The 19,505-nt window shown below is 43.6% G+C and overlaps 1 protein-coding gene and 1 non-coding gene across 3 annotated transcripts in view; both read left to right on the forward strand.

Annotated features, from left to right (window-relative positions):
• Positions 1 to 1,569: 1,569 nt before the first annotated feature.
• Positions 1,570 to 19,505, forward strand: part of RAE1 (ribonucleic acid export 1) — a 32,829-nt gene continuing 14,893 nt past the window's right edge. Inside the window, exons 1-7 of one of the 2 annotated variants that reach the window (XM_068097925.2) lie at positions 1,570 to 1,722; positions 1,833 to 1,986; positions 2,303 to 2,407; positions 2,596 to 2,688; positions 6,082 to 6,168; positions 12,845 to 12,931; positions 14,659 to 14,730. In XM_068097925.2, the coding sequence (XP_067954026.2) occupies positions 1,855 to 1,986; positions 2,303 to 2,407; positions 2,596 to 2,688; positions 6,082 to 6,168; positions 12,845 to 12,931; positions 14,659 to 14,730 (576 nt within the window). In that variant the 5' untranslated portion in view covers positions 1,570 to 1,722; positions 1,833 to 1,854. The remainder of the gene's footprint in view (positions 1,723 to 1,832; positions 1,987 to 2,302; positions 2,408 to 2,595; positions 2,689 to 6,081; positions 6,169 to 12,844; positions 12,932 to 14,658; positions 14,731 to 19,505) is intronic. The other variant, XM_068097926.2, reaches the window with a different exon arrangement.
• TRNAT-GGU (transfer RNA threonine (anticodon GGU)) lies at positions 11,159 to 11,231 on the forward strand. Its single transcript has one exon. It is a non-coding gene; the product is annotated as a tRNA-Thr (tRNA).

A 19,505-nucleotide genomic window follows, 5' to 3' on the forward strand; every position in this document is an offset into this window, starting at 1 on the left:
ACGACGGGCCCTTCCGCGTGCTGGAGACCGGGGACAAATATTTCACCATCGACATCGGCGGTGCCCCGGATCATATCTCCGTGGGCCGCCTCAAGCTGGCTCACCTCGATCTGGACCACCCCCCGCAAGCAGCTCTGCCTCCGCTTCGAGGCCGCCCCCCGGCGGTCGGACCCCAGCACCTCCCAGACCCGCCGTCCCGCTACCCCCCAGCCCTGTACCCATCGCCAGGGGGCGTTTCGGCCGGGTCATCCGGCTTCCCCGCAAACTCACCCTTCAGGTGCGCGGGAATTCTGGGGGGGCGCGTGTGGCGGGCACAAGGGACAATAATTCCGCGCACCAGTGGGTGGCGCGAGCGTCCAGGCGGGGAACGAAAGCGCATGCCCCGCCTTTTGACCGATCGGCCACGCCTGGGGACAAGGCGTGGCCTCGGGACATATATGCAGGCTCTAAGCTCGAGCCCGCCCACTGCCCAGTGCTGAAGTGTGAGCTCTTAATAAAGACTCTGTTTGTACCAACGCGTTGTGGCCTACCTCTCTGGCAATCGAGTCGTGTGTGCACAGCACCACAATATTATACATATTAGAAAAGAAGTTGGTCAGAGTGAAAAGTGTCACAGGCTCCATTTTCGTGTTTGGACCCGGTAACAGAATTATGACGCGCCGCGTTACGTCACGGCTTACCAATAGGATTCGCGACACGAGGATTGGAGGATTGGCCCGTCCCGTTACATGTGACGTCAGGGCCACGTGAATTTTGGCGCCAAGATGGAGGAACAAAATCGCGTGCAACGATTCCTTCCATCCCGCAACACTCGACGCTGTAAATTTGCATCCTGATTCGTCTTTCCTTCCTCCTCCGACAACTTCTATCCAACAAAATAAAACAAGCGAACATCTTCCTGGTCTCCAAAGACATGGCATCTATAAATTATTGGTGGTTGGAGTCGAGTGGGAGTTAACAGACGAACACGCGCTTCACGATGTATCTATTTGTAAGCCCTTATTCGTCGTTTTGTGTGGCCAGTGACCGCATCCGAAAATATATATATTAATGTCGTTTTTTGTTTCGATATTGCGGGGTTTAAATATTGAATTAAATTTCGGCAAATATTAACATCTGAGCAAACAATCCTAATTCACGCTTTCCCCCGACCCCTTTCGTTGTCTTTTTCCCACTTAAATATGGACTAAAATTCGAGGAATGCAACGTTAGGGTGTATGCAATGATAATGGCGAGCGTGGCTGTTCTCCTTTTTTGTTCTGACTGAATTGTTTTTGTTGTCTTTCATTTTTTTTCTAATCCCCCATTTGGTATACGTATTCCTTTTAGTATTCTGTTCGTTATTCCATTTTATTCTTGTTCGTTATTCCATTTTCCATATTTCAAAACGCTGTCGGGGATTTTAGGCGATGTATAGGCTAACCCTCATTTTGCAATAAAAATAAATTCTGCCTCATTCTAAATTATTATTGAGTGTCTACACAACACTTATTGAAATAAATGATATATTTTAAGCTTCAGTTAAACGTAATTTCCTTTGTGTTTGAATTGAAGAAAAGTGTCGGTTTAAAACGAAGAAGAAGATGATTTTCGCCTCACTTGACTCATATCATATCGTTCTTGATACAGAACGTTCGTTGCGGGTCGCGTTGAGGAAATGTGTTCTTGTTAGGTGGCGGGAATACGGTTTCTGTTTCGAGTTCTCGTATTCACGTTGTTCAGGTAAAGGTGTGCCTGAACTCCTGAACTCACTGAAAATAAGGGGCTCACCTATTTTCCCCCACTTCACCTCCTTTCTTCCACTTGGTGCCTCGTGTTTGTTTATAACGTAGTCTTTTTCTTCGCTGGTGAGACATGAGCCTCTTTGGAGGTTCGACGGGGTTTGGAGGAGGAGGAGGAGGTGGAGGTGGTGGTGGTGGTGGTGGTGGAGGAGGAGGAGGAGGAGGAATGTTTGGCACTACCCCAAGCACTCATAACCCCATGAAGGTGTGTGAGAAGAGAAAGTAACCATCATAGTGTGGGATAGTTTTGTGATATCTTAATATTATTTAGGCCAACAAATCTTGATAATATCATCATCACTCTCGCTTTTATGCATCGTCATTGAAGCGGTATTCCATTCCACTCTGCTACAATGCTGATAAACTGGGTAAATGTTGCTGTTATTATCATATAAAGTGTTTAAAAAAAAGTAGGAAAAAAAAAGTGTATTTAAAAAATAAAAATAAAATTATTTTTATATATATATATAAAATATATATATATATATATAATGGAGCTTCAGCTGTTAATTTTTATACAGGACATTGAAGTGACGTCACCACCAGATGACAGCATATCATGTTTGGCATTCAGCCCTGCACTACTACCTGGAAACTACCTGGTTGCTGGCTCGTGGGCCAACGATGTGAGGCTCTCCCTTTGCCAGTTACTTATTTGCTCTTCCTCTCCAAAGTCTGCTTTTGTGTTGAACAAAAGTTTATAAACGTGGTTGTTCAGGTTGTGATGGAATGTCTCAAGTAGTTTGTATCTTGCGTAAGGAAAGTTTGCTCTTCTCTTCTTTTTTTTTTTCTTCTTTTTTTTGTGCATCTGCAGGTGCGATGCTGGGAAGTGCAGGACACTGGGCAGACAATCCCAAAGGCCCAGCAGATGCACACTGGACCCATCTTGGATGTTTGCTGGAGCGATGTGAGCACTGTGACGCACCAACCATACACCATTGATCTGTTTTGTTCATTCATTTGTTTATGTATTAAGCCTACTATTGGATAGAGGGAGGCTTAGACCTGTTGTCGGGTTTGTTTCTGCAATTGGTGCCCCCAGGTTTTCGTGGTAGTTTCTCCAACCCCCGAGGAGTACAAAACCACCTTTTAGGTTGTTTTTTTTTCTCCTTTTTTTCGGAACCTTCAAATTTCAATGCAGCAGTATATAGGAGCCAGATGGGACCTTCGGAATGAAATTTTGCTCTATATATATACTATATATATATATATATTTTTGCTCTATATATATATTTTGTTCTATATATATACTATATAGGAGCCGGATGGGACCTTCGGAATGAAATTTTGCATCAACAATGGGAATATTGGGGTTGGTTATTTATTTTTTTGATCACCTAATTATTTTAAATTTAATGAAAAATTTTTTTTTTTTTTTTTACCATAACTGGAGTAAGGTTTGTCCAATAATATTAATGTGTATACTGGTACTTGTAATGCACACATATCCACCCATATAGGATATTCAAGGCACTGAAGGAACACAATCGGAATGGAATTGTCCTTTGTCGATGGCCTAGATGAAGGCACATTTACGCTTGATTCACATCATACCCCTTGAGGTTAAAGGTTGAGGTCAAATAAAACCACCGTTTAGAGGCCATTTTCCCCACAAAGCGGGGGTTGGCCTTTTCGGGGACCGTGGTAGTTGTTGTTTTTTTGGTCCCCTTTTTGAAGCAATGTTTTACGGCCGGATGCCCTTCCTGACGCCAACCCTTTTTGCCGCCTTCAACGACAAACAGGGAATTACCAGTGAACTGGTACTCAATTAGCCGACCTCGGAAGGATGACAGGCTGAGTTAACCCCCCTGGCATTAATTCGGCGATCGACCGAGATTCGAACCCAGGATCCTAAGCCCCCTAGCCGCTAGCCCAACACCAGGGATTGCACACTTTTACACCAGGGATTGCACACAACACCAGGTCAAATGGTGGTTAAAAAAAAAATGCGATTTTTATTTTTTGTCCACTCAATTTTGCCAATATGGAACCTGACTGCTTCGCCTTCCAAGATGTTCTTGCATCATAATAGCGTACCTACACTGAAGTTGTGCACCTGATATTTGTTTTGTCCTTGACCTACCTTTTTCAGGTTGTGACTACAAAAAACACCTTTTCAATCATAACTTTCATAATTTTCCTCTTTTTCATGAGGTTGATGGTTTTATGAATAGATTGTCTATATGGGGATACATGTTCTTAATTTTCACTCCATCCATAAATTTTGAAGTTCAAGGTCATATTGTGGTCGGGGAAAAAAAAAAAGGCTACTGTGGGCACCAGGGGAGGCTTACCCTTGGTGATCACGTTATGATCACATATCTAGTTTTATTTTGTGATCATTGCTCAATTTCTTTCCCAAACATCTTGCATGTACACGACACACTTTGGCTTGGCAATATCGGCTTTATTGCATTTGATTTGAGGAACCAGCGTCACTTGCATGAAATGCTTCCAAGTATTTTATTTATATATATATATATATATATATATATATATATATATATATATATATATATATATATATACATACACACACACACACAGTGCATTCAGAAAGTATTCAGACCCCTTCACTTTCTTCACATTTTGTTATGTTGCAGCCTTCTGCTGAAATCGTTTAAATTAATTTTTTCCCTCATCAGTCGACACTCAATACCCCATAATGACAAAGAGAAAAAAGGATTTTAGAAAGTTTTGCAAATTTATTAAAAAGGAAAAACTGAAATAACACATTGACATAAGTATTCAGACCCTTAACTCGGTACTTAGTTGAAGCACCTTTGGCAGCGATTACAGCATCGAGTCTTCTTGGGTATGACGCGACAACATTTGCACACCTGGATTTGGGGATTTTCTGCCATTCTTCTCTGCAGATCCTCTCAAGCTCTGTCAGGTTGGATGGGGACCGTCGGTGGACAGCCATTTTCAGGTCTTTCCAGAGATGTTGGATTGGGTTCAAGTCAGGGCTCTGGCTGGGCCACTCAAGGACCTTCACAGAGTTGTCCCTAAGCCACTCTTGCGTTGTCTTGGCTGTGTGCTTAGGGTCATTGTCCTGTTGGAAGGTGAACCTTCGGCCCAGTCTGAGGTCCTGAGCGCTCTGTTTCAGGTTTTCATTAAGGATATCTCTGTACTTTGCTCCGTTCATTGCTCCCTCAACCCTGACCAGTCTGCATTCCCTGCTGCTGAAAAACATCCCCACAGCATGATGCTGCCACCATCATGCTTCGCCGTTGGGATGGTATTGGGCAGGTGATGAGCGGTGCCTGGTTTCCTCCAGACATGACGCTTAGAATTGAGGCCAAACAGTTCAATCTTCGTTTCATCAGACCACAGAATCTTGTGTCTCATCAGACCACAGAATCTTGTGTCTCACAATCTGAGAGCCCTTTAGGTGCTTTTGTGCAAACTCCAAGCGGGCTTTCATGTGTCTTTCACTGAGGAGAGGCTTCCGTCTGGCCACTCTGCCATAAAGCCCAGATCGGTGGAGTGTTGCAGTGATGGTTGTCCTTCTGGAAGTTTCTCCCATCTCCACACAGGATCTCTGGAGCTCAGCCAGAGTGACCATTGGGTTCTTGATCACCTCTCTTACCAAGGCACTTCTCCCCCTATTGCTCAGTTTGGCCGGGCGGCCAGCTCTAGGAAGAGTCCTGGTTGTTCCAAACTTCTTCCATTTAAGAATTATGGAGGCCACTTCTCTTGAGAACCTTCAATGCAGCAGAATTTTTTTTTTGTAGGCTTCCCCAGATCTGTGCCTCGACACAATCCTGTCTCTGAGCTCTGCAGGCAGTTCCTTCGACCTCATGGCTTGGTTTTTGCTCTGATATGCATTGTCAGCTGTGAGACCTTATATAGACAGGTGTGTGCCTTTTCAAATCATGTCCAATCAATTGAATTTACTACAGGTGGACTCCAATCAAGGTGTAGAAACATCTCAAAGATGATCAAGAGAAATGGGAGGCACCTGAGCTAAATTTCAAGTGTCATAGCAAAGGGTCTGAATACTTATGTGAATGTGATGTTTCAGTTTTTTCTTTTTAATAAATTTGCAAAACCTTCTAAAATCCTGTTTTCTCTTTGTCATTATGGGGTATTGAGTGTAGATTGATGAGGGAAAAAAATGAATTTAAACGATTTCAGCATAAGGCTGCAACATAACAAAATGTGAAAAAAGTGAAGGGGTCTGAATACTTTTTGAATGCACTGTCCTTCTTTAAAAAAAAAAAATTTTAGGCAAAATAATTTTAACCATGACCAATATTTCCAATTGGCTTTATAATTTGGTGACATTGCCTTGCAGGATGGTACGAAGGTATTTACAGCGTCCTGCGACAAAACCGCCAAAATGTGGGATCTGAACAGCAACCAGGCTATCCAGGTGGCGCAGGTAAATGAGTCATTAATTTGTAATGTCTCGGTCATTCATAATTTTGCGTGCACAAACTTTATCATTGGCAACAGGTGCATCTTTTTTGTCTTTTATAACACAATTACAACAAGGGTTGTTGATTCGGACTTTTTTGAACTTGACTGCATTCCAATGAACTTGTGTATGTTAGAATGTTTACTGCTGGGGGATGTTTCAATCAAAAATCCAGAGGGATCCTTTTCAGACATTATGTCGGAGTTGAGCACCCAGCCTGGATGGATGTGGGAGATAGACATTGAATGAATGAATGATCGTTTTAAGGCCATTTTTCCCCACTAGAGCAGGGGTTAGCCTTGCGGGCCCCATGACAATCATGGTTCCCTGTTTGAGGCAATGTTTTTATGGCCGGATGCCCTTCCGGAGATAGACATTGAAAGTGTTAAATCTGTGGCACCTTGTGGGATTGTATAAAAGTGTACATTAGCAATAGGTGCAATACTTGGGCAAAGACGATTGGAAGACCAATGCAATCACAACCTGTCTTCAAGGAAGGTACCTTGGCCTAATGTTTGCAGACCCTTGCAAATTAGATACAAAAATAAATATATATATATATATACTCAACCCTCGGCTATCGCGAACTCGGCTATCGCGTTTCTTTGCTATCGCGGCTACCTAAAAAACTGCACAACACACGACTATCGCGCCCCAAATACGCGCTATAGTGCACCGGAAATGGTGGAAAGGGTGCTACGTCATCACCGAGCGTGGGGAAAGAGAAATCGAGGGAAATCAAGAAGAGGAAGAACTTAACTTACGCTCAGAAATTCGAAATTGTGCAGTTGATCGACAATGGTGAAACAAAGCGAAGTGTTGGAAAGAAATTTGGGATAAATGAGTCAACAGTGCGAGGTATTTACCAAAACCGTGATTATCGTAGAAACGTAGATAAGATTTAACATTCAACAGTGAAGCAATGTGCTCCTTTATTAATACGGCACTGGCAGGTTACGAGGAGCAGTATCATGCCCACGTCAACTCCCTCCGCCAACGCCAGATCACCGAATTCTTACGGCCAGACTCGGTGTCAGAACAAGTCTAATCGGGGGACATTAGGGTAACCGCGTGGGGGAGGGGGGGGGGGGACACAAACTGCCGTTCGAGAACTCGATCTATGATGTAAATGCTTGATAATAAGAGTTTTCCGTCAACAATCAACACACCAACCCAGTTCCAATTTAAAAACATGCTGCAAAGTCTCTCTCTTTCACACACACACACACACACACAATAGCCGACGTGCAAGCTTGGCGCCAAAGGCTTGGCCTGCGGGTGGGTGTGGGGGTGGGGGAGCACAATAACTCATTTGGGTGGGCATGGCCCGCGAATTCCCCCCCCCCCATGACGCCGACCCTGCTTACGGCGTCGCAACGAGGCACAGCCCTCTGTCTTTGACGAGCCCTCTGACATTGAGCGCTTCTCTGGTGCTACAGCTGACGCAATCCTGGACGAGTTAGAGGCACGTAGGGGTGGTGAATAAGACTCCACCCAAGCCTCGGAACCTACCCAACCACCTAAGCCCCTCATCTTCCCCAAAAAGGTAAATAAAATGGTTTTAAAAAAGTACTTTTTTACCATTTTATTTTTATTTACATATTGTGATTCTTGTTTTATGGTAGAAATGGTAGAAACATAGGTCTTTATGTTTACATAGGTAGGTCTTTATATGGTAGAAACACTTGGTAAAAAAGTGGCAAAAATAGGTTAAATATGTGGTCAACTTGGGGGTCCTGGCACCAATTAGAATTATTACCATACATTCTTCAGTTCGGCTATCGCGATTTCGCCGAGGGTTGAGTGTAAATATATATTGTATCTAATCGCCATATAGACACACCGGATAGGGGCATTAGGACATGATTCTCAATTAAATATACAATCAGGAATTTAAAACTTATTTTTTCGAACCACTGACAATCTGCGTAGCAACGCCGTTGACTCTGCTCTTAGATATTTACACTATATGCTTTTTTAAATATTGATATTTCTAAATAATTATGGTATATTGCGATGTTTGCTGCTGTCTGAAATATCTTTAGGATTTGGAGACGATTCAGATTCCTTCATCTCTTGGCTTGATCTGAGAAATTTGGTGAAATGTGATTTAGGAACAACCACCTTTAGAGGCCATTTTTTTTTTCCTCACAGAGCAGGGTTGGCCTTTTTTGGGCACCGTGGTCCACTTTTTGAAGCAATGTTTTATGGCCGGATGCCCTTCCTGCTGCCAACCCTGTTGGTCACCTTTTGCGACACAGTGAATTACCAGTGAACTGGTACTCAATTTGCCGACCTTGGAAGGATGACAGACTGAGTCAGCCCCCCTGGCGTTAATTGTCCCCCGTCGCACCGCGGAGCGAAAGGGGGACTATGGTTTTCCCCTCCGTCTGTGTGTACGTCCGTGTGTCCGTCCGTCCGTCCATGCGTAAGCGAAGGACCGCATTCAAATTTGGTGTGTGGGTGCAACCCACGTCAAAATCCAAGATGGCCGCCCCCATGTATGTCTGACGCCATGTATGTCTGAACCTTGTGAGCGGAATATCTTGAAAAATAAGCGAAGTACCAACTTCTAATCTGGTGTGTGGGTGTATCTAAGCATAAGGAAGAACCCTATTGAAAATTGGGTTGCCACGTCAAAAGCCAAGATGGCAGCCGCCATGTATGTCTGAACCTTGAGCTGAATAGCTTGAAAAATAAGCGAAGTACCAACTTATAATCTGGTGTGTGGGTGTATCTAGGCATAAGGAAGAACGCTATTGAAAATTGGATCGCCACATCAAAATCCAAGATGGCCGCCACCATATATATATCTGAACGTTGTGAGCAAAATATCTTGAAAAATAAACGAACTACTCATATCTGATTTGGTGTGTTGGTGTATCTACACATAAGGAAGAACGCTATTGAAAATTGGGGCACGACGTCAAAATCCAAGATGGCCGCCGCCATGTATGTCTGAACCTTGTGAGCGGAATATCTTGAAAAACAAGCATTCTGAGTATTGCGCTGCAATACATGTCCCCTACCAAAGTTCAAAGTGCCATAACTTTGTCAAAAATGACCGAATATGCAAATGTATGCACAGTTGATGTTGGTTTTCAAACTTGATCTGAGGTATGCGGAGACACGTGTGTCACGCCTCGCCTCGTTGATAAGCCCGCAAGGTCGCTCCGTGGAGCGGCCTGCACGTATTGCACTGTGTGAATTATATAAATTATTACCAACTCACGCTCTGAGGTACGAGCGATTCAAGAGATATCCATTTTAAAAAATATTTTCGTTTAATGAACGATATCTGCTAAACCACGTGCCCTATCGCAAATTCCAAAAGGACATTTTAGTAGACTGACATGCTGAACAGATTTGTGAAGTTTCCCCTCGATTGGATCAAAAATGAGGGAGGGGCTCGGTTTTAACGGTTCATGCTTAAAAACGTCATAACTCTGAAACAATCAGTAATTTATGATATTTTCCGGTTCACGATCGATGATCGATGTGTATATATATATATGTTGCTCGGCTTGGCTCCGCCCCTCCAGAAAGCGCGCGCTGTGTCGCGCTGTTGACGTTCGCGAGACGAGGCTGAGAACGCGCAGTGCGGCTTGAGGAGAACTCGAGAATAAACAAGAGATATCCATTTTAAAAAATATTTTCGTTTAATTAACGATATCTGCCAAACCACATGCCCTATCGCAAATTCCAAAAGGACATTTTAGTGCTGAACAGATCTGTTAAGTTTCCCCTCGATTGGATCAAAAATGAGGGAGGAGCTCGGTTTTAAAGGTTCATGCTTAAAAACGTCATAACTCTGAAACCATGTGACGCATGACATCATGCTCGCTGACTTTTTTGTTCGTCATGGGTATGTGATCCTGCCTGCAAAGTTTGGCCTCGATCTGTTCAGCCATTGCAGAGAAAGAGGTTTTTGTGTTTTCACGAAAAACAATATGGCGGCCGAACCACGTGACCTGTGACGTCATAATTACCATTAAAATATTCTTCAGACCGAGTCCCTCCTCCGGTGAAAATTTGATCTCAATCGGTCCAATTATTGCAAAGAAAATCTTTTTTAAAGGAAATTAAAACTTAAAATGGCACTGAGTTAAGGATCATCAGAATTATCAGAATTCCCAAAGTTCAAAGTGCATAACTTTGTCAGAAATGATCGAAACGTGAAGTTCGAACTTGACCTGTAACTTATCATGAGGAAACCATGTGCCAAGTTTGAAATCATTAGCATTAAGAGTTTAGAAAAAAAGTCCGGAAAACTGTTCTTTGCCTGATGGACTGACGGACTGACGGACTGAGTGCAAACCTATAGTCCCCTCCGGTGTACACCGGTAGGGGACTAATAAATGAACTACTAACTTCTAATCTGGTGTGTGGGTGTATCGACGCACAAGGGAGAACGCTATTGAAAATTGGGTCGCCACCTCAAAATCCAAGATGGCCACCTTGCGTCTTCCACTTTGTCAACTCGCATCACTTCACCGACGGGGGACCTAGGCGTAACGCTTGTTCAAAGATCGATCGGGATTCGAACCCAGGATCCGAGGATCCCAAGCCGGCACCCTAACCGCTAAGCCAACACCAGGCTTTGAAATATCCTTTTCCCTTTGAAATATCCAACACCAGGCTTTCAAATATGATTAATGAGAAAGGCGTAATACCATCGCAGTTTCCTCCACTGCTTCCTTCTAGTAATTCTTCCACATATTGATGGGTTATTCATAATCCTGTTCATTTTTCTAATTGCATTACTGTGCCCCCAGTGTTGTCTATAATAGCAGACATGGACTTGTTCCCCCCCCCCCCCCCCCCCCAATGGGGGAAGACCCTCTCGTGTTCAAGCGGTTGTTGCTCCTATGGTTGGTAGCGAGTGCCCCGGAAGTAGTGACTGAAAGAGAGTGGCAATCATATGTATGGGATAATTGCATGCTCAGTTAGGGTCGCCCAGATAGCTCAGATGGCAGAGCACTGGTACGGTTCACCAGAGGACTTGGGTTCGATTCCCAGTCTGGGCATGTAATTTTTCCACATATATTGATTGGTTACGTATAATCCTGTTCATTTATATAATTATTTATACATAATTGTACTTATCATTAATCATAAAAGGGTAATATTGTTGGTAAAAAGTGAAATGTAATATCTGAATTGATGATGTGTTGAACTCATTCTCCCACTTATTCCATTAATTCTTATGACAAAAACTGCTCTGTTTTCGTAGTTTTAATATTCGTCGCACTTTTCAGGAACGCATCCCCGATGTTAACCGGGGTCTTACAGTAGCCCTTTGACATACTGCAATCTTTCATTTCTTGTTTTTGAAATCATTATCTTGTATAACACAGTTGACTCTCACCAATTTGTATAAAACCACCGTTTAGAGGCCATTTTTCCCCGCAAAGTGGGGGTTGGCCTTTTCGGGGACCGTGGTTGTTGTTGTTTTTTGGTCCCCTTTTTGAAGCAATGTTTTACGGCCGGATGCCCTTCCTGCCGCCAACCCTGTTTGTCGCCTTTTACGACAAGCAGGGAATTACCAGTGAACTGGTACTCAATTAGCCGACCTAGGAAGGATGACAGGCTGAGTCAACCCCCCTGGCGTTAATTCAGCAATCGACTGGGATTCGAACCCAGGATCCTTGGATCCTAAGCTGGCACCCTAGCCGCTAGCCCAACACCAGGGGTATATTGTTTGCATAACCGTTCAGCAAACAGATTGGCAGATCCAGCATAGTTCACCATGCTAAATACATAATCATCATCATCAATGTGCATACTTTTATCATCATCATCATCATCATCATCATCATCATCATCATCATCAATGTGCATACTTTTGACAGAGCACTAGTGCTGCTGAAGTAGTCTCTTGGCAATGGTCATTCTGGGTAGTTTACTGTTGTCTTCCCAGCAGACATTCGGAGCACTAATTTTGGAATTTGACCAGAATAACAGTTTGAACTCACCTACTTTTTGTGAAAGACACTGGTGGGGTCTTTAACGCCCCCCAAAGACTAATTCTGGCACACGGGTCCTCCAGATTACCATTCATTTGAGGGTTACATTGATGCATCGCCCTGCATGCAAAAAACCCGGATGACGCTTTATAGGCTAGACAGCTAAAAGGCGAAACGTTAAGGCTCCCCAAGTTTTAGTAGAGTGAAGAAATCCTGTAAGGTTATAACATCAGCAAATAAAATCATCATTTTAGACGGGTTGCTTGGTGGGATGAGTGTATTGTTGGTCCGCCATGAGTATCATGTGAAGGAGGCCACCATGCACACCATTTGTTCAAGTGAGGATACGATCCACGCCAGTGTGAAAGCTTCCCTAACCCTAACCCTAACCGAGTTGTTGGTGTGAGTTTCACACAGTTGTTTGTGTTAGTGCTAGTTTTGCAGTGTGAAATCCACGCCAGTGTGAAAGATCCACGCCGTATGAATAAAAACGGCCTATTTGAATTGGCAGGCATTGAATTTGTGAGAGTCAAATGTACCTACAGTTTGGTTACCTTTTATCACAATCTCTGCTGAAGTGGCAAGCTTCCTTTGTGGGCATATATGCTGAAAACGTCTTGAATAATTTGGGGTTTTCATAAGTTCCTGTTTTTACCCTTTTATCCCCATTGCAGCATGATGCCCCCATTAGGACGATTCACTGGATAAAAGCTCCAAACTACAGCTGCGTGATGACTGGTGGGTGGGACAAGGCATTAAAGGTGTGTTTGACCAATCCCTGGCTTCATGTAAATGTATTGACAAAAGCGATGTTAATTAATTAGTCTTGTCGATATCTCTGACTTCTTACTGTGATGGTGACTGTGTTAAGGACCTGGAATCGAGCGGAGAACATTTTTCGTAACAAGCAATATTGTACTTTCAACATGTCCGATATTCAAGTCCATGTATACATTGTGGAATTATCCACCTCCCTGCCACTCCCCTCCTCCCCCCCCCCCCCCCACCCCACGCCCCGCTCTCCCCACCCCCTTCTGGTGTTGTAATGGTAAGGCCGAAAAAAATATATTGCTGGTCTCTGGTCAGACCAAAGTTCCAGAATTGATGCGGCGATGCGGTTTTTTTTTGAAAAGCATGGATTGCACATATAAAGGTGTTTTTTGTGTCCTCATGCCTTGCGGTTCTCCTCATCTGCCGTGGCGCCGTCCAGAGAGAAATTAAAGACAGCCAATGGGACAGGTCGGCCTTTTTGTAAATAATGAACACAAGCTTAAGTTATTTTAAAATGTATTTATTCTGAAAATCATTAAGTTCAAGCATATTATAGACTGCCATTTCGTTCTCGAGATCGCCTCGCCGTACCGTCAAACATTCCAATGCGTCGATCGCGTCAACACTGCGCATGCGCAAGTGGTCTAACAGGCCGATGGTGTCCCACGATCTCTTCTCCCAGTCCACCAGATTATCACAGACACTTACAACTTCATGACAAATGAGATAGGATCCAGGCCTAAATAACGAGACCACCCGTAGCTCTCTAGGCCTGCTGGTTGCTTCACACGAACCCGACAAAGAACGTCTTCGTTTCAATAAATGACAATATCCAGCCGATTGGATTCATGACGTCACGGCACACAAAACTACTCATATCTTTGGAACGGCTGGGTGGATTTGGACAACCTAAACGTAGTTTTGTAGGGGAGAACCGTGCGCGAATGTCGATACCAATGTCGACCCTCACAGACCCGTCGTTCCCGAGATAGCGCACCGGCCCGGCAACAACAGGTGTGTGCTGTTGTCGGTGCCGTTGGGGAAAAAAAAAAAAAAAAAATGTTGATGCGCAGTGTCAAAATCGATGTGCGTGCTGACCAGAGACCGGAAATATATTTTTCTCGGCCTAACATTTGTCATGTTCTTTTCGTTTATGGCCATGCTCTTTCCAGAGCATCTGTGCTGCCAAAGCGGTCGTGATGGTCGTGGCAGACCGGCCAGAATTGAAAAATCCATTTTTGTCAATCTGGTACTTCCTAATGTAGCTAGAAGGCTGAAACTTGGTGTGTTGACAGTATGTAACAAACCTCAACACATATAATAAATTCAAGTCTGAAATCGGAGAAAAGTAATTGTAGTTTTACTTTTCATGCCGCACTTAAAACTCAATTTTTTCGAGTTTCCTGTATAAACATGAGATACCTTCAACGTTACTGTACCTCTTTAGCACATATAAACTATATAGTTTGTGGTTCTATTATGCATATTCTAACCATATTGATATAGACCAGTTGAGTTCAGGTTCCCTGGAACCTCTAGTTCGTCCTTGTGATAGTCAGGACAGGAGTATGGAATTTGTCCAGGGTACCAGACCACAATGGGTTACCCTTTTTTAACTTTCTCCCATACGTGGATATTATGGATACGTGTTGTTGCAGACTTTGCTGGTAACATTGATTTTTTTTTTTTTTTTAACATCTATTTACTTTCCCCTCAGTTTTGGGATGCGCGGACACCGAACCCGATGCTCGTGCTACAGCTACCCGAGAGGTGTTACTGTGCCGATGTGGTGAGTCATGCATAACATTCAGACTTTATTTGCTGCACTTTAGATTTTTTTTACGGCATAGGGCATAGGTCGGCAACAGGAGGCCTGCGGGCCAGAACTGGCCCGCCATCAATAATATCTGGCCCAGCAGATTAATTTGATAATCTGAAAAAAAAAAATATATATATATATATATATATATATATATATATATATATATATATATATATATATATATATATATATATATATTGTTATTTATTTATTTTTTTCAACATTGGGCAGTCCCACATATAGGCTATATATGTCCAAATAGAGATTCTACCCCCACCTGAAAAATGCTTATTATACGAATGACAGGCACAGACAATCACAAAACGGGCAGCGGGCTGCACTGTGACGCTGAACCCCTCATAGTGGAGTCATTGGGCTACATCTGTGTTGTCAGTGCTCTCGTCAGTGGCTAGGGAAAAGTAATTGGCCTGACTGAGACCCTCGATAATAACTCCCTGCACAGCATCCGACAGTGCCTCTATGCAGCAGGTAGCGGACCTCGCAGAGAGGGGCACCTGTTTCACTGAGGCAAAGCTGAGACCAAACAATTAACAAATGAGAGACAGACGTGTGATTGGACATGGAATGCACGGGGAAGATTGAAAGGAATTGCACGGGGGAGATTGAAAGGAATGTGGGAGTAGCCAACCTGCAATGACAGGAGAAACAGAGTTAGGCGGAGCCAAGACGCACATGGTGACAGAAACATAAACAAACACACGTGGTCACACCACACTCACACACACACCTCACCAGACAGAACAACGAACACATAGAAAAGCGGTCAGAAAGAAGTCCTGACACATTTTTCTTTTGCTAGCTACCAGGTTAAATGTTTAGCTAACTTCACACTCAAGTAGGCTGCAGACAACATAATAGCGTACCATCAGCGCACAAACAATCAAAACAATAATAATGCTACGTTGTACGTGTGGGTGGAGCGGGGTCACTGAGGCCAATGAACACAGTAAAATCCGAGTGTTAATTTAACTCTGGAGTGAACAAATGGACCCGAGAGGGTCCATTTGTTCACTCTCAGAATTAAATTAACACTCACATTTTACAGTGAATAATACTGAGGGTAAAAGTATGCCAAACAATTATTAGAATAAGCTGGCTCCGCTAAATGGTCAGTCCAGGTGATGATGTGTCGTGCATAACAGAGAAGCAGTCAGTCCTCAAAATTAAAATGATACACATTTATTATTTACAATATATGGAAATCCAATCTTTGCATTTCCCACACATGCGTGTCTTATAAGGCGGTCTGTAACTGCAAGTTCCAGTTAAATTTTTTTATCAATCAATTTCTTAAATTAGCCATTAATTGTGTTCTGGCCCGCCACCTAGTGGCTTAGAAAAAAATTGGCCCGAGGCCAAACTTACTTGCCGACCCCTGCCATAGGGCAAAGCCATCTCGAACAGTTTGTCTGTCCGTATCTATGTATGTATGTCCCCTCAAATGTACACCAATCAGAGCTGAGGATCTGGTCACATGACAGGTTATGTGACGTCATTACGGCGGTAAGACGGCTGACTCCACACACCGCCATTTTGATTCCTATGCCGTTTAGGCCAGACATATTGTGGAACCTGTTGTGTATCACAATATGCATGCTCTACCTTTATGGTTTTCATTTAGTGTGAAACATAAACAAACTGATTGTTAAAATGACCATCAAATATTGAAAGCAGAGGCGTTAGGGTCTTCGAACGACACAGCACGTATAGGCCTTAGGCTTCATGCCTCACCTTCAGGTCACTTCGGACAAATTTGCCCAAGTTTCTTAATACAGTAGTATTGTTTTCGTAATAATAATAATAACATTAATTAATAATAACAATGTCAAGTAACAATGTCAATTAATAATAACATCTATCTATAATTCCAGTAATCTCTGTACGTTTGTACGTTTGTCTGTGACCGCTGTTTCTCGACAACTACCGGTCCGATATACTTGAAACTTGCCAGGTATATTGCTGGGGACCCGAGGATGTGCCTTTTCAAGGTTTTAAATTAATCGGACAAGTACTTACCGAGCTATGGCGATTTAGCCGTTCGCCGTTCGCTTTGGCGTTGCGAATGGACCAAACCATTCATGTAAATAGAGGGGGGGGGGGGGGTTCTGTGGTCGTTCGCTTTGGCTTTGCGAATGGACCAAACCATTCATGTAAATAGAGGGGGGGGGTTCTGTGGTCGTTCGCTTTGGCTTTGCGAATGGACCAAACCATTCATGTAAATAGAGGGGGGGGGGGTTCTGTGGTCGTTGCGAATGGACCAAACCATTCACATCGAATCATCGAATCACATCGAATGGACCAAACCGTTCGCTTTGGACCAAACCATTGCATGTAAATAGAGGGGGGGGTTCTGTGGTCGTTGCGAATGGACCAAACCATTCATGTAAATAGAGGGGGGGGGGGGGTTCTGTGGTCGTTACTGCCACGTGGTTTCAAAGTTTTTTTTTGTTGTTGTTGTTTGCACGCATGTTTTTTTGCACCCACGTACGGGCACGCCCTAGGATGTTTACACACACACACCCCTACACAAATTTTTTTTTTTTTTTTTTTTTTGGCAAGGAACGGGCACCCACGTACGGGCACGTCCTAGCTTATATATAGTACGGGCATGCCCTAGTTAATAATAATGTCAAGTTTGTAGCCGATGAAGACCAGCCTTGGACAGACAGCCGTGTGTGTGTGTGTGTGTGTGTGTGTGTGTGTGTGTGTGTGTGTGTGTGTGTGTGTGTGTGTGTGTAGGGGGGATGTGTGTGTGTGTGGGGGGGGGGTGGAGAGATGTGTGTGTGTCGGTGGGGGGGGGGGGGGTGGGTTGGTGTGTGTGTGTGTGTGTTTGGGGGGAGGGGTGTGGGTGGGGGTAGAGGGGATGTGTGTGTGTGTGTATGTGTGTGTCACCGAGAGTGTGAGTCTGCCCGCTTCTTCCTCCTCCTCTCCACGAGCCAGGAACAGCCAAGCCAGGGACGAGAGCGACTGCCCGATCCAATCGCCAGAGCCAACTATGCTACCGCTCGCATTAAACTATGTCGGTTTAATGGCCATTGTAATTGTGGCACTTTTTGATGAAATAAAACATGAGGAAAAAATCACGGGCAATTACACACTGGGGATCATCCTTAAGCCCTACCTAATTAGCATAGCTCCACCCCTCGTATGGAGACACGTATGATCTTATGCTCTGCAGATTCCCCACTTATTACAGGGAAATTCTTCTTCGAATCACACGGTCCATGCTGAACTAAACATTCCGAATTTTCCTAAGGTATTTCGCATCTATCCCCACAAACGTAACAATAATTTAGTAAATGTAATCGTAACATTGCAATCCCGTTTTCATCACTGCAAGGTTACTGGATTGAAGCGGTGTATGGTTGGTTCATTGTTGACTCAAAGAGAGGCGGGTGTACTAATTATCGTGAGAGTAACGAATTCGAAGTAACAAATTTATTATACAGCAACACCGTCTTCGTAATAATAATAGCGAAGTAATAGTAATTTAGGAAATATAATCGTAACACCAAGTCCTTTGTCGTGATTGCAAGGTTAGTGGGTTGAAGCGGTGTATGGTTGGTTCCTTTGTGACTCTATACATGTAGAACTAGAACGGCACTCTTTGACGTCACGACGGCGACCGATATGCCTCTGCCCACATTATTACATCATTATAATACTGGTATCAAGTTTGATTTAAATCCATTCAGCTGTGCCCTATTTAGCATATTTTTACCTGACACCTCCAACCTTTGGCCTTTGACCTCGGGACCCCCAAAATCTAATCGGTTTTTCTTTATATCATTATACATATCTGTACCAAGTTTGAATTGGATCCCTTTAGCCATACTCTAGTTATAGACCTATTATGGACTTTGACCTTTAACCTTTGACCTCTTGAACCCAAAATCTAATCAGTTAATCTTTACATCATTATACATACCAAGTTTAAATTGGATCACTTCAGCTATTCTTGAGTTATAGACCTATTACAGATTTGACCTTTGACCCCAAAATCTAATCACTTGATCTTTGCAATATTATACATACCTGTACCAAGTTTGAATTAGATCACTTCAGCCATTCTCAAGTTATAGACCTATTACAGACTTTGACCTATTGACCCCAAAATCTAATCGGTTCATCTTTACATCATTCTACACTAGGACGTGCCCGTACGTGGGTGCCTGTTCCTTGCCAAAAAAAAAAAAAAAAATGTCTTCGCCCATGCATGCATGGGCGGGCCCATGGGCGTGCCCGTAAGTGCGTGATGTGACCGTACAATGAATGTATCGTCCCGACGCCGCAGCTCGGATGGCGCTGCAGTTAATCGGGCCTGTATCGGCAGAGTTATTATAAACGTGTACTACAATCGATCGTACCTTACAACAATCAACACAGATTGCAACGTCAAATAAATGAATACGCTCTCAAATGTGCCGTCCGAGGCAGCGTCTGCTCGCCACGTTCAGCATCAGTACTTCGTCACTATGACTATCCGTAAGTCCGGAAGTGACGTCCTCATTTGACTGTCCGGAAGGTCGCATATCGCAGTTACGATGAATCGCAAATTAGTTTTAATTAGTTTTAAAACATAGTTTAACGCCAACATAGTGCCAACATAGTTTGCCAACGTGAAATAAATGAATACGCTCTCAAATGTGCCGTCCGAGGCAGAGTCTGTTCGCCACGTTCGGCACACGTGATAGCTCGCTGCTCTCTGATTGGTTGAATCG

This window comes from Myxine glutinosa, chromosome 13, assembly GCF_964187855.1.
Source record: "Myxine glutinosa chromosome 13, kmMyxGlut1.1, whole genome shotgun sequence".
In the NCBI taxonomy this organism is placed as follows: Eukaryota; Metazoa; Chordata; class Myxini; order Myxiniformes; family Myxinidae; genus Myxine; species Myxine glutinosa.